The sequence below is a fragment of the Lathamus discolor genome, chromosome Z (genome assembly GCF_037157495.1).
Source record: "Lathamus discolor isolate bLatDis1 chromosome Z, bLatDis1.hap1, whole genome shotgun sequence".
Taxonomy (NCBI): domain Eukaryota; kingdom Metazoa; phylum Chordata; class Aves; order Psittaciformes; family Psittacidae; genus Lathamus; species Lathamus discolor.
In genome coordinates, this window is record NC_088909.1 from 73,096,664 (window position 1) to 73,115,853 (window position 19,190).

At 37.2% G+C, this 19,190-nt stretch overlaps 1 protein-coding gene across 1 annotated transcript in view; it reads right to left on the reverse strand.

Moving 5' to 3' along the window:
• Positions 1–13,758: 13,758 nt before the first annotated feature.
• LOC136004976 (uncharacterized) overlaps positions 13,759–19,190 on the reverse strand; it is a 29,566-nt gene continuing 24,134 nt past the window's right edge. Inside the window, exons 14-15 of the mRNA XM_065662012.1 lie at positions 17,820–17,897; positions 13,759–15,604 (exon numbers count right to left, since the gene is read on the reverse strand). Coding sequence (XP_065518084.1) covers positions 17,833–17,897 — 65 coding nt within the window. The 3' untranslated portion in view covers positions 13,759–15,604; positions 17,820–17,832. The remainder of the gene's footprint in view (positions 15,605–17,819; positions 17,898–19,190) is intronic.

The window sequence follows — 19,190 nt, forward strand, 5'->3', positions numbered from 1 at the left end:
TCCTTTCAGTGATCTTTATTGCATTAACATGAGGAATAATTTCAGTATGAAGACATTTGAGTTAGAAGATAAGAACATCTTGGAATTCATCCACTGAGGATGCAACAGAACAGACTCCAGTGAAGGTGAGTAACACAGCATACTGTGACCCTTTTCCCAACATGACTGCAGAACGAGGTAAAAATCATTTGCTTTCATTTCCAGCATGCATTTCCAGTACAGTACAGTGTTGGGGTTTAAGCCAAGGCCGTAAATCAGAACCACGCATTCTACTCCCCACCCCCCCCACCCCCCACCCCCCTGACTCTTGCTTCCCTCCGCTCCTGAAGGGATAGGAAAGAAAATTGAAAGAATGTAACTCCCATGAGTTGAGATAAGAACAGCCCAGTAACTAAGGTGTAACACAAATCACTACTGCTGCCACCAATAATAATAATAATAATAATAAAGGAAATAACAGGGGAAGAGAATACAATACCACCTGCAGACTTATAATACCCAGCCCGACCCCCCCAGCAGTGAACCAGCCCTTTTGGGTAACTGCCCCCAGTTCTACATCCTGGGCATGACGTGCTGTGGTATGGAATACCTCTTTGATTAGCTTGGGTCAGGTGTCCTGTCTCTGCTTCCTCCTGCCTTCCCCTCCCCCCTGGCAGCGTATGAGGCTCAGAAAGTCTCCTTGGTCAATCTAAACATTTGAGCAGTAGCTGAAAACATCGGTGTTATCAGCTCTGTTCCCAGGCCGAAAGTCAAAAACACAGTGCTGCACCAGCTACTAAGAAGGAGAAAAAATGCTGAACCCAGGACATGCAGTAGTATTTAAAGATGCAGAATAAGGAGTTAAGGAGTTACAGTCGACAAAAGGCTGTTTGAATACACAGGAATAAGTATACCATACCTTTAGAAGCATTTGAGTTGCATTTCTAGTTCTAGGGGTAGAATTTAACCTGAGGCTGAATTCCTGCTGGAGAGTTCTCCCCACAGCAATGCACTGGCCTAATAAGAATTTTTTTTGGCAAAAGAAAGAATGTCAATCAAAATACCTTTACCAAAGCAAAAGAAAGAAGAAAATCCTGCCTGTAGTCTTGACTACTGGCTTGCTAGAGTGCTTAGACTTCCAAGGTCTTCATAGTCAAAACTCCTGCAAAAGCTGAGTTAATATGTGGGGGTGTTAAGAAACACTGAAAATCCTGGCCCTTGGAACTTCAGTCAAAGACTTCATTTGGGAGGCTCAATGTTTCTATTTAACTAATATGGTATGGAGAGAACTTAGAGGTTTCCCACTCCTTCCTCTATTTTACCCACATTCTCCCATTCATACTCCACAGTTTATTCTGACTGAAGAGAGAATCTGCAAAACCTAAACCCATTTTTGCTGTGTCATGACACCGTAAGTCATCTATTCAGAGAAACCTTGGCTCCCAGCATTGAATGACACAGCTGAGTTTTGTATGCAGTTTCAGTTCAAACTTAAAATAATGTGAAGCTGTTTTCCTCTTCAGGGGTATCTGTGGCGCAGATGGTTTCCACGGAGGAATGAAGCCTGATAAGATAGTGTTGAAAGTGTAGTTACTTAACAATTTTACAAGGTTTTCCCCTGAAGAATGTATTCCAGACCCCAATTGCTTCTGTCAGAAGCAGCACAGCAGTTTGCTTCCCACTAGAAACCGAAAACAAAGTAACAAGTGTAGTGTCACAGTATATGAGCGAGCTCTTTGGCTGTGCAGTTTTACCCAAAAAGATTGCTTCTGGACCCATATTCCCAAAGAGAATTTACTTTAATATCAACTTCATCTGTTTCCTACTTCACCACACAGTTTTTTTTCATATGACACAGAAGTATTTATTTCCAAATATTAAACCCTTGCCTCAGAATTATTTAAACTTAAGGATTGGACATTTCATAAAATAATCTGTCTAGTTTCTCATCATTCCTAGTATTTACAAAAATTGATTGCCATTCAGCCATTTCAATGAGAAGCAAAAATTAGCATCTATTTGCACTGGCTGAAAAATTATCATATTGCAACTGCAAGGAGTATTGAACTGCTAAAAAACTACCACTCACTTCCCCAACCCTGTTCACTGAATATGCCTGCAGGAGCAATGACAGGAGCCACCAGCAGCAGTAGCAGTACCTCCCCTGTAATTGAAGCTCCTAGCTCTATTCAGGAAGAAGTGTCACTGAAGTGGTGTCCGGTGAGCAGTTCTATGTGTCTCACTCAGGGTTATGATTTTGGTGCTCATTTTTGAGTAGGGGAACAGCAAGCAGATCTCTGAAAGAAAGTAGCAGAATTTCTGGTTTGTTGTGGTGGTCCAGTTGTTTTAAAGCTGAGATATGGAGTTATAAGCACAAATACGTTTTCACCTCCTGCAAACACCTTATTTTCATTTTGAGGCAAACAAGAACAAGCATAGAGCTTTTGAGACAGCCTTTCTCTGCAGGGCAAAGAGGTCACTACACTGATTACCGGCATTTGTCACTGATAAGGAGTCCTTAGGTTTGTGGTGGCTTTTAAAACAGATTAATCAGCTCAACTTGTTGTACAACAGGGCAGGTAATAAGGATGGTTCCAGCATTACTACCTAGATATAGAATAAATAAATGGTTTCCACAAAATAAGTCTTCAGAGTGGCAATTATCATGAAGGGAGAGGGAGGAAAATATGTCAGAAAAGGATCAAGAGTTCAGTTCTTGTCCTATGTTTACCAGACAAATAATGAATTTTTTATTATGTCCAGGATCATTACCTAGTTCTTAAAAAGACAAATAAAAATTCACATTTCTTCTAATTATATTTTTGTATTTTGAGAGTAAGAAAATGAAAAATGCAACCATCTGTTCTTACTTTATTTTTTTAACCAATAAGATAAAATTTGAAAGCAACAGAATACTGATTATTTTTTTTTTTTTTTTAATCTTTCATAGGAGGGCAAACTAGTAGTCTATTAACCTCAGGAAGACTGCTAATAAGCAGATTATGACAGGTGCAAGGAACAAAAGGGAATGTAGCTTTAGTGTATAAAATAGCTGAGTGTAAAGTTACAGGGCAAATTAATTGTGCCTTTTCACACAGAGTAAATAGAAAAATAAAGCTCAGCTGTGAGAAAAGATAGCTGAAACAATGAAAGCCAGCACACTCCAAACACGTGAAGAGGTGTCAGTAGAAACTGAGTAAGTGGCGTAAACACTGATAGAAAAATGACTTAACTAAAGCACTATTTAAGGGAGTTTTGGGGCAAGGATATTACCATGTCAGTCACATTAATCTTGCTAGTACACCTTTCAAAGGAAGAGCTAAGAAAAAGATTCAGGATAAACTGTTGACCAAAAGAAGTAGGGGATTGTGAGTGCAAAACCAATTGCAGTTCTAAGGGGAACAGTACATCCGTGCAGATTTTTGTACATAAGCTCAAGGAATGGCTTTGTATCAGTCCTGTTTCTGCCTTCAAGTTTTTCCCTGCTGGAAAACATGAGTAAAATAAAAAATAATTGCTGAATCATAATGATCAATTAACTGTTCAGAGAGAAAGAAGGCCACACTTTTTCAGAGGAAAGAAATAGGAAGTGAGTTTAAAAGAGATTCTCAGCAGACAGCTAAGGAAGCTAAAAAAATAACAACTGTGCATCAATATGAAAATCTGACTCTCAGTAACATCATAGTGTTCCCTGACATCACCTCAGAGACTGCGAAGGGGTTTGTGTACTTGGCTTTAACTCAGTTGGTATTGCCATCAGCAGCAAATATTTTGGGTCATTATATTTTGATCTTGTGTTTTCCATTTTAATAAATGAATGAGTGTAAGAAAAAATTCAGGAAAGGAAATAAATTTATTTTATTCCTATCACACAAGATGCATTATGCAGTTAAATACAAATATGACTGATTTTTTTTTTCTGATGGGTGACAGCAATATTTTTATGCATAAATACTGTTTAAACTTGCTAAATCACACTAGTAGTTGATTGAACTTGCATAATGTAAATGATAAACACCACCAAGGTTGAAAGTACTTTTTACCTACAGTACCAAAGAGCAAGTTGGATAACAACCTATCTAAAATATGTGATGCAGATTTTTATCAGTAAGTTCAACAGAATTGGCAGCCAGCAATGCTCTTTACACAGAACTATTACTCAATTCTTACAGTGTAGAATTATCTCATGAAATTCATCAATTATACTAATTCAATATGATGTGACTTCCACATTTTCTGCAAGAAAAAAAAAAAAAAGAAAAAAGAAAATCAGTATCATGACAGTGGTTTGGGGATTTCGCAATGATCTATTTTTCTTCCTGCATCAGCATAAGCAGTGCATAGGATGTAAGGTTAGCAAGGAAACAGAAATACTGATGAGAAATTTTTGTAGCTGTGCTTCCCAAAGGCCAAGTCACAGTCACTTTAGCAAAGAGCAAAAAGAAGAGGACTATTGACTGTGTACAGTCTACATCTAGGGCCAAAAAAGGAAATGTCAAAAAAACCCATCAAAATTCATGGGACATTAAAAAAAAAAAAAAAAGAAAGAAAAGCAAAAAGGAAAAAAGAAAAAGATCAATTGCACCTCCTTGTGGTGTCTTTGATATAGCTGTTTTTTTCTGAAGTGAGACCATGAAGGTAGTTCTATTTGAATATACACCTAGAAATTACACAAAGAAAAAAGCCTAAGTGCACCTCTTCAGAGATGTATCTTCGTTCTTTAAGGATTGACTACTAAGTTCATCTTTCTCTCCTTTAGAGGTTATATTCTATTCAGTCATGCTTTTGGTGCTGTTTCACCTTCCAAGCTGTGAACAAAGCAAAGATGGAACAAGATCTCTCTGGACAATTTGTTTCTTTCCAAAGGGGTGCAGTAACTAGGCAATATTCAGCATACTTCAACAAGTATGTTTTACTGGGATGGTGACAAAACCCAACCACCCAGCCTCTCAAAGCAGCTCCAACTGTTAAAAAAAGAAAAGAGAAATAAAGAAAGAAAACCAGGAGCAGCTCTAAAGTGAGATTTAATAAAGAAAGAAAGGAAAAAAAAAAAAAAAAAACAAAAAACCCAAACCAAAACACCCAGAAGTTTCAGGAGCTTTGAACCTCAAACTTTATGTGTTCTGCAGTTGGAAGCAGCTACAAAGACCACAGCAGGTTTTTTTCTGTGCTTCTATTCTTTGTTTGCTTATTCTACTCAGGGCTATGCCAATTACTTTGGTCTTAGACTTTTCAAGAAGATTATCTCCATTTGAGATCATGTGTGTACACAAATTTATAGTGATTTTAAAATCTGTAATACATTACTGGTTTGAGTTATCTCTTTAGTATCTGGGGGGTTTTGGTAGTACAGGTGTAATAAGGTGAAACCTATACCTCTAACATAATTCATTAAGATTTTCTGAAATTAATTTCTGCATTTATTGAAAATTTATTGTGTGAAAATTAGTTCCATGGGCTGAGAAATGAGTAAGGAACATCATAGAAATCTGCCCAGGTGGATTGTTGTTCTTCCATTATTGTTAATTATTGTTACATGGAAAAATAACTCAAAAATGCTGAAATAAATTCTGTATTTCGGAACATCTTTTTGTTTGTCTGGTACTTCATCTTATTCATAAAACACTGTAAAATATATTCAGAAGTGTGCAAACCTTTTTTGTGGTAAGCCAGAGTATAAATAGCATGTGTGCAAATTAACTACAGAATCTCAGAGCGAATGACTGGGTCTGCTTTTGCTTTGGAAAGAGTTTGAATGCGCATGAGGACATGCGGACATGAGGACTTTGCTTATCCAGTGCTAATTTATGAGATTGAACACCATAGCTGTCACATTGTCTGAGACTTATTTTGGGTGCAATCATTCAATGGACATAACTTGGTTTTTGAGCAGGGTTTGGACATAAAAAATTAAGGGTTTGGAAACTTCAGCTGAGATCAACTGAACTTTCTACAGTCTGATCAAAATTTACTCTTACTAATTCAGCAGTGCTTTTTCCTAAAAGACTCTTCTTTATTTACAAACATCTGTACAAATGAAAACTTATGAGGGATTCAAACTAAAAGAACCCAGGATCCTCCTGTGGAGACAAGTTTGCTACACAGTCATACTGGTTCTACTGAGGGGTTTTCTTGATTGTCAGTAGCAAACTACAGGGCTCTACATATAACTGCTGATGATGGTAATTCAGGCTTAAATACTGCCATCATCAAATTTGCAATGGCTTTCTTCAAACTGAACAGCCTGAGCAGCTCCAAAGTTTGCCTGTGCTTTAAGGAATTTTATCCTTCACAGATTTTTCCTCAGGTGATTGTCCTGGGTTTGACTGTAACAGTTATTTTTCTCCTTTTTAGTAGCTAGTGCAATGCTGTGTTTTGGCTTTAGTCTGAAACCACGACAGTGATGGAGCAAGGTAGGCTGATGTGTCACTGTTGTTTATTCTTTAAAAGGAAAAGGGTTTTGTGCTCGGTGGAATACAGGAGCATAGGCACCTGCTGAGTGAACTTAATTTCAAACCTAAGTGGTTAAAATGTGAAGGTTGGACACTATCCATTCTTTTCCAATGATGTACAAAAAAATATAAAAAACCGACATGAGAGGGAGCCATAGCCTTTCTGATTATGGATATTACTGCATCTGGACACATAGTTCAGGGGATCCCTGCAGGAAGAGGCTAGAGTTTAGCTGGGCATCAAGCACATGCTGAGATCTTTCTTATGGTTTGAAAGGCAGGAGGTTTTCTTTTTGTTTGTTTGGTTTTTGTTTGTTGGTTTTAGATTCTCATTTGTGCCATAAAGGTAAACTACAAGCACAAATTTCACCTGTACACAATTTAGAATCACCTCAAGTTCAGTGCCAAGAGATTAAAATATCTGTTCATGCAGAACTGCATTCAAACTGAAGGACTGTTTAGATGCTATAGTTTAGGCCATTTTCTTGTCTCTGGTGTCTTTTGGCATACTGACTTCAGCTCACATATGCTGTGCATAGCTCTGTTGCTGGAATGAATACCTGCATCTTTGTAGGTCTTTTGTCATGCATATGCGCTACGCCTGTAAATTGATTTATTAAGCATTTGGACTAGGGATTCTTGAAAATACATATTATTTTAAACATAGAGTGTTTTCATGTTTGCTGTGAGGGAAAGTTTAACATGGTTCACTTGTCTAGAATAATTTTTGTAAGGCAGTACATTTGTTAGACATGCAGCCAGTGGACGTGAAGGCTGACCATGGCTGTCACAACTGAGGTGACACTTCAGTTAAATGCTTTTAGTAAAGGGAGATAAAATTCCCTAACTGTGTTTTTGCATACAAAAATTTCTGTGGGTCAGTTGAAGTTTTCCTTCAGTAAGGTGGCAATGGCTTTTTCTAAATAAATATTTTACAACTTTCTGCAGCAATGTTTACAATCATAGAATAGTTAGGGTTGGAAAGGATCTTAAGATCACCTAGGTCAACCCCCCTGCCCCCTCCCCCCCCACCCGCCATGGACAGGGATGCCTCACATTAGACCATGTCGAAGAGGGCTCTGTCCAGTCTGGCTTTGAACACTGCCAGGGATGGAGCATTTACCACTTCTTTGGACAACCTGCTCCAGTGCCTCACCAGCCTCACAGTAAATAATGTCTTCCTTATGTTTAAGCTGAACTTCCCCTAGTTTAGCTTGAAGGCCAGAAATTCATGTTGACAAATGAGAAGATGGTTTCTACTGCCAGTGACATAGTTAGGGCAGGTATGCTTATACTTCAGAAAGGAATGGTTTTCTTTAGTGCTTTGTCAGCTATTTGCGTCTTCGATTTCTTTCCATCTTCTTCCTGCTCTATTTGAAAACACGAGAACGCATAGTGGGAGCACCTTAATATTTTAGCATATTCCAGTACCCTTCAATAGAGAGCAAATATCAAACAGAAAAAAGTATCAAGAAGCTGTGATAATATGTCATTACCAGACCTATTCTTTTACAGCTAGCACTGATGACAGTTAATTCTTTTAAATACTTCCTATCCTTAAGAACAAATCAAAACTTATTTAAGGCAGATGGAAAAGGCAGACAAAACAGTGAATGGGTTGAAGGAATAGGAATCTTGGGACTATGGGGAGATTGTAAAACTAGAAAAAATATTTCAGGTCAAGAAAAGCTCTTCTTCTGAGGATATTGATATTTTTATTGTCAATTTTAATTTTGTTAAGTTTGTGTGCTTGTTGGAGTATCTCCAAAGCTGCTAAAATCTAACAAAAAGTTGTTAGCTTTTTGACATATGGAATGCATCTTTTTTTCTGATTAAGATAGCAATAATCACCTTAAGCAAATTCAGAGAAACACAGAATACCAAATATTACATTGTCCCTTGTTTGTCCCCTAGTTTGTGCAACATGTAGTATAATAACTATAGTGGAAAAAATTAATATGTTTTATGTGCAGGCTGCAAGAAGCATGAAGTTCTAAATATTTGGGTCTGATTATACAGCTTAGAAAAGATGTTTTGATTTGGCTAAACAGAGCTTTCAGCTATTAACTTTCTGACACAGAATGAGGTTAAGAGTACCACAGCTTCTGTTCCTGGAGTTTGTGGACGCTTTCTTGCAAAGTACTGCTTACCGGTTTCAAAAAGTGCGACTTTTCAACATTACTGTACAATGAAGGAAAGCTAAAGGTGCACTGTGCAATAGGGAATATCTGGAATCACAGAGAGCCAGATGGTCCTGAAGAAATAACACCACAGAACAAAAAAGAATATGTTTCATAAAAAATGGATACGGATTCTTGTTTAATTACTGTTTAGCTTTTGCTTTATATCTCAACAGGTACAAATATTGTGTGAGCATGCATTATGATGCAAGCCAAATTCATTCTTGAAGTTCAGTATAAATGGACAATATTCAGTCTGAACCCATTTGCACTCAGAAAGTGGGCAAAAAGCCCTGAATAGTACACAAAGCCTTAAATGCACTAACCTACTTACTGTCCTAATAACATCATAAGCTTGTAGCTGTCACCCACAGCAATGAGAATTTCATCTGAATTTCACAACCGAACACATGTAATCTGAAAATTACCCATAACTGAAAAGCTTTTGAAACGCTGGCAGAAGGGTTGATTAGGTTCCTGTATTCCTATTACCTTGTTAGGTCTCAAAACTCCTGAGTTTACTACCCAATAACTGCCATATTCAATCAAAATTAAATATATTCTAGGAGACATTAATTCACTGTTTGGTTGACATGAGGAAAGAAAAAGATTGAAGCACCACCTAGGAGGTTTGGGTCTTTGTTACGTTGATATCAATGACATAATTCCCATCTGTACTAATGAAAGTTCAATTACTCATGTGGTTGTTTCTGTGAGATTTTCTCTAATTTGCAGCTCAAGAAATTTCAGGGAGTGCAAAAAGGAGTGTGAATTTCAATTACCTTAACCATTAAAAGTTAAATCCTGTACTGTTCTGGATCTGATTTTAACCTATCTCCATTTAAAAAAAGGATTATCTTTAAAAGAAATTCTGAATGTAAAGACCTGCAATCTATTGTGTTTTTCAGCTTTGAAAGATAGAGTAAAGTGCAGGACAATTAAATTATGGTAATCCACACAAAAAAACACCCGGCAAAATTTACCCTAAAAATGGCTTGCAGCGTTGCTGTGTTTTATTATTAGCAAGCACTCTTTTAAAGAATAAGTGCAGTTTGATTCTTTAGTAAGTTAGTAATATTACGTATCATGGTATTGATAGCTTAAGATGTAAAGAAATGGTGAAATAAAAATGTTGAGCCCATTTTAGTGCTAATTGATGGCAACTGCAGAAGTCTATTGTAATAGCAGTGCAATTCATTCCTGAATATCCGATATGAGCTCTGTTTTAAAATTTTCTTGACTTTTCAATATATTTCTCATTACTGATTCATGAAATTACAATGATTACAAAATGCAAAGGAAGCATTACAGTCAATTTTAGTATTATACAGAAAGATAAATTTCATTTATTTACTATAGTCTTGCCATCATATATTTAAAAATAGAAGCTTCCATTTTTCCATAGAATATCAATGTCTATTTTTAAAAAGAATTCATGCAGTTGTAGTCCTCTAAGATCAACTATGATTTTGCAGCAAAAGGAATATTAAAAATAGCAGCTTCATTATATTATCATAAATCAAACATAATTACTTTCATTTGGTCTCTTTGTACTGTAAAACACACTTAAAAAATAAAATTCCCTTTTAACATATACCCTATTACACTGTTTCTATGTATTCCAGTATGTATTATGTATTTATTACATTATTATTTATTTATATTACTTATAATGGTAATTAAAATGACATTTTAATGCAAAAAAAATTGAAGCTATTGTTTGAGAACTAACTTCACAATTTGCTTTCAATCAAGATACTTTGTTGTCTTTCACTGGAATATGATGTTTAATAGCATTCTAATTAATCAAAATCATAAATATGTTTATATATGGTGTGGCATAGAAAATGCTTACATAAGAGTTCTGCCTTTCTGCATCATGATAAATTTAGCCAGATTATTTGTGCAAAAAAACCCTCATAGAAACAAGTTTTGCTTGTAATCTCTTACTTTTTCTTTTGACTACTTTGAAATGAAATCTAAACTTTATCATTTCAGTCTCACTGAGAACATTAATTTAAGTATATTTTGGCCAAATGTTTTACAGAAACATTGGTATCTTTGCAAATCTCTGATTCAGTGAGAAACAACAGGCTTTTAACCTTTGTATCAAATAACCTTTTTCTTTTTTAGTTGCACTTCTAGTTTGGTTTTATAATTTAAGGACAATTTGATTAAGGCAACATCACAGAGAATGTTGTATTTTCTCCTGATATTTCCCTGGTTTATTTTTACACAGTACATAGGAGCTCACTTTCTGTAGCATAAATTGCAGTCATAAGCAGAAAAGTTAAAATAATCTGAATTCTAAGCTTAGTTTTTAAGTGATCACATAAAACATTGCCAAGCCTCCTTTTTAAAACTTGCCTGTGGCCTGCCCCTGGACTTTGGTAAAATAAGATCATGTAAACAGAAGAAAAATGAGGAACAAAATGCATATCCTACAGATAACACTGTGGATGTGGTCAAATGGTTTGGCTTTATTATATTAGAATAAAGCAGAAAGGATACAACAAAAAAGAAGTAGCTTCATTTGATGAAGCTCTGTATCTAGGAGAGGCAATCAAAGATACTTAAAAGGACAGAAAGATACGAAAAGCCAGTAAAAAATGCAATTGTCATAGTAAGAGGCCCTTAGTTTCCCTGTCATTCCAGCAAATTGTAGAACTGAGGTATGCCATCTCTTGAAGTACCTAAGAAAGCAGTTTCTCAAAGAATGTTCTGTTCATCATGTGGACGACTTGTTTGCGTTCTGGTCACAGTTTATAGGACCAGAAAATGGTTCTTGGCAATTGCTAATTGCCTGGAGCCAACTTCAAATTATTGGGTTAAATTTTGTGTTTGGTGAGTTAAAGCTGAATCATTGTGCCAAAGCTGCAGATGTGGCTTTTGTCAAAGGGTTGCTAAAATGGAGGAATAAATCAGTAAAACAGCAGGTGGAAATGAAATGGAGTCAACAACAGGAACTTGGTAAGCACAGACAAGGCAAACATCTGAGACACTGAAATAATGAGACTGAGACAGAAGAGGTATTGGTGGAGCAGAAGGCTCCAATGGGCTCAGTTCAAAGTCATTGCACAGATTTAATCTAAAGGCTGGGAGGATGCACCTCTGGTATTGCACTTGAATATCTAACAAAAAAATTACCACAAAGGCAGTCATACTGTAATCTCTTAGGAAGCAGTAATCCTAGCTGCACTGAAGTAACAGAGACCTCTGAGTCTGCCCCATTATCTAGACACTGTTCACCTGGGGATCAAGGTTATACTCTGGGTTCTGCCCATGGCCACACTGCCTACATCACTGTCACACTGTGCTGCTAGCACAAAGAGAGCTAGCACAGGCAAAGCTGAGCTTTGCCCCAGATGTGATGTGGACGCAACTGTTTGCTCTGTTTATTAAGTCTAAGAATGGGGATGCTAAAGTAGCCAGAGTCTGCATCATCAGGACCACCACTGCTCATGGTCACAAAGGAAAAAATTCCCACTCATTTCAGAATTATATTTGTAATAAAGAAAATACAATACAGCATTTGGTCAAACTGATATGCGTGATAATAATTTTCCATTATGCTCCTGCATCTACAGCTACCATTATGAGAGGAGATAAAGAAATAGTAGTGTATGTATATAGCATTGTATGACACTACTGAGATACATAGCATGTGAAACAATTACTTTTACTGTGACTTGGATTTAATGGGAGGCAATAGACTTGGCTGTGCTGAATGAAACAAGGGGACCATGGGTCCTCATTTAACAGCAATTTTCAATTTTCTGTATTTTGATATTCAGTATTTATTCACCATTTCAATATTTTTTCATATCATAGCTGAGTAACATCTCCTTTTCTATTTTAAAAATACATATTTACTGACGTATTCATCTTAGAACAGCCTACAAGGAGCATAAAAGGTCTAGCATATGAAAAAATTGCTTTCATGTAAGCAGAAATAAAGAAGACTAGGACTAGGCTATGTAGATTTTATATTGCTAAGAACAGCTAGCACTGTTGCTACAATTTCATGGGTGAAATTTGTGTCATATGATTAAATGAGGGAGAATATATCTAAATAATTTCTATATATTAGTCTTACCCTGATCAGTTATTTGTAATTAACAAGTTCACTGTGAGAAAAGAAAAAAAACAAACCAGCAATTATCAGAATAGTATTCTTCATTACTTATAGAAAGATATAAATATCTACTATGCATTAAGGAACATATTTCTGAAAATTAGCAAATGAAGTAAAAATCATCATTAGTAGACACAGAAAAAATGTATATTAAAAAAAGTAAAGAAATTAATACAGGAAAACAGCGAAGTAAAAAGGAGAAAAATGAGAAAAAAAAAGTAGGTACTGCAAAGAGAAATATTTTCTGCTAGACTCCAAGTGTAGCTTCCCCAGGGGTACCAGTTTCAACACCAACTGAAACTGCTGTATTTTAATTCAGAATATCTTCAGTGCAGGAAATATGGGTGCTTTCAAGTTAGAATAATAGAATAGTTTGCGTTGGAAAGCACCTTAAGATTATCTAGTTCCAACCCCACCTTCTATGGGCAGAGACATCTCACACAAGACCATGTTACCCAAGGCTCTGCCCAACCTGGGTTTGAACACTGCCAGGGATGGAGCATTCACAACTTCCTTGGGCAACCCATTCCAGTGCCTCACCACCCTCACAGTAAAGAACTTCCTTATATCTAACCTCAACTTCCCCTGTTTAAGTTTGAGCCCTTTTTCCTATCACTACAGTCCCTGATGAAGAGTTCCTCCCTGGCATCCTTGTAGACCCCCTTCAGATACTGGAAGGCTGCTATGAGGTCTCCACAAAGCTCCTCTTCTCCAGGCTGAACAGCCCCAGCTTTCTCAGCCTGTCTTCATACGGGAGGTGCTCCAGCCCCCTGACATTCCTCCTGGTCCCCCTCTGGACTTGCTCCAACAGCTCCATGTCTTTCTTATGCTGAGAGCACAACAGCTGTACACAATACTCCAAGTAGGTTCCCAGGAGAGCAGAGTAAAGTGGAAGGATCGCATCCTTCAACCTGCTGGTCACGCTCCTTTTGATGCAACCCAGTATAAGGTTGGCTTTCTGGGCTGTGAGCGCACACTGAAGCCAGCCAGTTCATGTTCAGTTTCCCATCAACCAAGACCTTCAAGTCCTTCTCCTCAGGGCTGCTCTGAATCATTTCTCCATTCAACCAGTAGCTGTGCCTTGGATTGCACTGGTCCAGGTGTAGGACCTTGTTCCCCTGAAAGAGTTGAATTTTAGAAAAAATACTCTGTGGTCTTCCTTTTTCGTTTACATTTTCCTCCAGAGCTGATCTGTGCCATTTCCAAGACCCACAGATATCACAGCGCACTTTGCCAGCAGAGCCAGTATCGCTTGTCTGTTCATAAATCAATTTGTTCTCTTTTTTCATAGGTGAAAACAGCAGTCCTGCCAATTCTCAACCTTTGGAGGAAAGGTAGACTGTTCGTGCTCCACCACCATGCAGATGCACAACCCTAGGCTCCATCAGAGATTAAATATAAAGCAGATTTCAAACCTCTTTATTCCTGTTTACAGTAAAATATTTTGCAGTCTGTCAGAGAAGTTTAAAACCTCAATTGAATTTTAACTGGATGAAAAAATCTTATTTGTTAAAAATAGGTAACTCAATTAAGTCAGTCTTAACCTTTCACAATGAACAAGAAATCAGCATATTTATTTCTGATCACACAGCAAAAAACATGTGGGGCATGTGACGAGCCTTAACTGAGCAACTGCAAAACAAGGACAATTTTCTCCTTTATTATTAGGCAAATTGAACAGAATAAAACTTGGGTCCAGGCAATTTGTTAAAAGCGTGCACTATCTAAATTTATGGTCACTAAAATATTTAAGTAGGTTTGAAAACTGGGCTCATAACCACACAAATTAGACTGTGTGGTAATTATCTATGGTCTTAAGTAGGCCTTTAACCAGCAGCTACTTCTCTGCAGCCTCCAAATTAAAAAAATAAAAAACCTGACCTACTTTACTGTCAAATAAATCAGACATCAACAGCAAACTTCAATTTAGAGGCTGCCTTTTCTAGGAAGAAGGAGGCCATTTCTGTACTTTCAGATGATATCTATCGCATACATTTTTCTTTCTGGTGGTGAAAGGTAGCATTCTTGTTGTGCTGTTTAATTGTTGAAAAGGTACAAGACTTTCATGTGAACTGCAAAACCAAAAGCTGGATGAAAAGGTGAAGGGAAATCAGTACTGAAAAGGAAGTCCCATTTATTTTCTTGCACCAGGCTGAGACCCAGTAGGAAACCTGTTTCAGCAAAAATCATCCCAGCAAAGGCATGCATTTCCATGAAAGATGGTGACTATTTCCACTGAGGTGAATTTTAGTTTAGGTACAATGACATAAATTTATCTGGGAGATGAACAGTTCGGCCACCAGTCAAAGGCTTGATTTCTGTTCAGTGTAAGAAGGGACAAACTGTATCAGAAATTAGCCTTTAATGTTTTGAAAATCATAAATGAATGTCTACACTGCTAGACAGATGGATAGCTGCACAACAGTTCAAAAATTTCCTTTGACTTAGAGCTCTGGCTTGTTACATGACTTCCATTCTTTAAAACTGTTTTTAAACCTGCCCTTACCTATATTATCAGCAAATACATAATAACTTTAAGTGCAGCAGAAAATCAACTTGTAATCTGTGTGCATATCCTACACATAGTTTGTATATAATTTTCACAAATATTTATTTTTTTACTCTCCCTGTGGCAGTGATACAGTCCTGTCTAGTGCTTGGACTTATTGGCAATGGTGCTGTGTCCTGAAATGATGTTTTCATCACTTAACACTCATAGTCACCGTCTTCTTTGCCCACTCTAGTTGTTTTTCTCTTCGGCATCATCACCATAATGCATCTACACTTTAGTGACATGTCCTTGTTCCTTTTCTCTTGAATTCATTTCCAGTGTTCTTCTTAGAAAACTGGACTGACAGCTAAATTGAAACAGGCCATAAATGCATTAATAGCAGTTGGGAACAGGCACTGTGTCCCCAGCAGTACGTATTTACAATACAGTTTATTTGTATAAAAGCACCATTATAGGTATGCTTCATCTGTAAAGAATGCTCTTTCCGGATAAGTAATGCAGACCTAGAAGAAGCACATAATGAAGAGACACGCAGATAAAAAGTAAAGGTTGTGTATGCTACCTTCTGAATGTTAGGTCATGTCAGTGCTAGAATAGAATTTGCTTTCAGCTTAGCAGGCAGTAACATTAGCGACTTGTCTCAGTTGACTAGGGCAAATAAGCCACTCATAGCTCCAGGTACTTATTTTTGGCAGCTGAAAAAACCCCTCTGCCACAAGAGTGTATGCTTGCTGTCTAATTTGCAATGTGCTTTTTCTTCCTTGAACTTGATATTATTGTCTTCAACCAGTATTTGTTACAGAAAACAGGTAGTTGTCTACAACAACAGCTGTCATCTTGACTTTCATTTGTTCTTTGGTTGACTAGAACTATGGTTTCAAAGTTAATATTTTTAAGTTTTTTACCATATCTATGATTTCTTTAATTTCATTTTTCATTGTGGGAAAAAAAGAAGAGTTTGAGAAGTTAAAAAAAAATATTATGGTACAGGAGCCAGCACTTCAAAAAAATCGCTGAATAATATTTGGAGTTAAAAGTTTTGATTGTTTGTTTTATTTGTGTTTTTTGTTCATTTGTTTGCTTAAAGAGATAAAATTTTCAAAACTGTTAAATACTTGCATAAGTGTTCTGCTATTTAGTGAGCCAAGGGCTTTTAATTCTTACAATTCATTTTACACTCTAGAGATACCACAGAAAGTGCTTTTCTGCTTCCAGCTTTCTCCAATATTCCATTCTAAAACTGGGACCTTGTTCCAGTGTTTGTATCTCTTTTACTGTTCCTCTGTCCTCTGGAAAATATTAAAAAAGCAAAAGCAAACCAAACAAATAAAAATGCAACCCATGTTACAATTAATAATTGCCAACAAAGTTATTTTTACAATTTGGGTTCATTATTTACCAATGCAGATTTTTCATACATTAACTTGACTGGCATGACTATCACTGTGTTAAAGTTAGGTATGGAGATACTGATTTCAGGCTAGTTTGTGTCTATTCTCTTTAAGATCCAACAGCAATACGCTAAATGCATTGCTACATTTCAGGTTTTGTTGCATCACTGAAGTATGTGTTTGGGTCCCTTTCAGCAGGAAAAAAAAAAAAATCAGTTATTTATTTCTGAATTTACTCTGATGTAAATGAAAATGAGATGATAATTCATTTGAAACCTACTACTAGACAGGAAATCTGTGCATCCCAAATCATTAGAGGTATAGGCATGCTATGGTGCCGCAGTACATCCAAAGAGGGGCAATAAAGCTGGTGAAAAGTCTAGAGCAGAAGTCCTGAGAGTGGTAGCTGGGGGAACTGTGCTTGTTTAGCCTGTAGAAAAGGAGGCGAGACATTCTCACTCTACAATTACCAGAAAAGGATGTTGTAGTGAGGTGGGTGTTGGTCTCTTCTCCCAAGTAACAAGCTACAGAACAATAGGAAAAGCCCTCAAGTTGTGCCAGGAAAGGTCTAGATTGGATATTAGAAAAAAATTCTTCACCAAAAGGGTGGTAAGGCATTGGAAGTGACTGCCCAGGGAAGTGGTTGAGTGACCATTCCTGGAGGTATTTAAAGGACTTGTACAGGTGATGCTTAGGGACATGGTTTAGTAGTGCACTTGGCAGTGTTAGGTTAAAGATTGGACTCGATCATCCTGAAGATCTTTTCCAACCTAAATAGTTCTATGATACTAACATAGCTTTGTAACAGGTATCAAGGGCCATCAAGGTGTGTAAAAAGATTTGTGTGTAAATAGTAAAAATGGATATACACATGTAAAAACAAACCATGTGAATCTGTCATACATAGAAAGGTGTGACCATATTATTCACTAGCTAGCAAAGTTATGTTATTTCTTAATGTAAATGTGTTTAGGGGCTACAGGTATATAAGTGCAGATCTCTGTATGCAATTCCCATAGAGATTTGCTCTTTGGAAAAAAATGCACATACAGGCATCACAGGATATAATCCAGAGCAAATCTCATATCCCTTAAGAATAGTTAGGAAAAGGAGGGCATTTTTTAATACCTTCTTTTAAAACCTGTGGGATGATACATTATAATATATTACCTTGATTATAATTTTAAAGTTCTGCATGAGTTCCTCTGAATGCTGTCTCTGCCTCCTCAGAACATGTCGCAGGGTCTTCTGAAGAATTCCAGTAATTATGTAGTTACATATAATAAACATAATCCAGTAAATCTTGTAAATTAGAAATAGTCATTTTCTCCTACAGAAGTTCACAACCACCTTCCTTTCCCTGCCTACAACACCAAACCAGCTTTTGTGCTGCAGAATCAGAGAAATAGCAAGCAAATATTTAAAAAAAGATTTTACTAGTCCTCTCAAAAGGACTATCAAAATGTGTTACATGCAATTTAATACATTGCATATGTTAAATTCATGCAATGCATATTCTAAGTTTTCTTCAAAAGAGGTTACTTCCTTCTGAATTCTACCTTTGTTGTTGTGCTGGGTTCAGCAGTAGCAGTCATTTTTCTCCTTCTTAGTATCTGGTGCAGTGCTAAGTTTTTGACTTTCAGCCTGGGAACAGCACTGAGAACACCGATGGTTTCAGTTGTTGCTCAGCAATGTTTACTCTGACCAAGGACTTTGTGAGTCTCATGCTCTGCCAGGGAGGAGGGGAAGCCAGGAGGAAGCAGAGACAGGACACCTGAACCAAACTGACCAAAGAGGTATTCCATACCACAGCACATCATGCCCAGGATGTAGAACTGGGGGGCAGTTACCCGGAAGGGCTAGATCACTGCTCATGTTGGGCTGGGTATTGGTTGGTGGGTGGTGAGCAGTTGTATTCTCTTCCCTTGTTATTTCCCTTATCATTATTATTATTATTGGTGGTAGCAGTAGTGATTTGTGTTATACCTTAGTTACTGGACTGTTCTTATCTCAGCCCGTGGGAGTTACATTCTTTTGATTCTTCTCCCTATCCCTCCGGGAGTGGGAGGAGGAAGGGGGGGAGTGAGCGAGTGTCTGCGTGGTTCTGGGTTGCCAGCTGGGCTTAAACCATGACAGATATTTAGACACAATATATAAAAGACACCTGATTTTCAAAAAAAACCCCCAAAAAACGGACATCAAAGAAAAGGTGAACAGTCGGTTATAAGTGTGGAAACTATGCAAGCCATGACCCAATATTAATACAGTGATTCACTAAAATTAACATAACTAAAGATATAGGGAAGCTAAAGCCCTGGTAAAATTAAATCTAGCCAGGGAGGTTAAGGGCAAGAAGAAAAGCTTCTATAGGCATGTTGGTGATAAAAGAAAGGGTAGGGGCCTTCTGGAATATAGAAGACATGGTTTCTCAGGACATGAACAAGGCTGAGCTACTCAACAACTTTTTTGCCTTGGTCTTCACCACCAAGCTTGGCTTGGAGCACAAGTGCGGCTCCACAGGTTGCCAGAGAAGTTACGGAT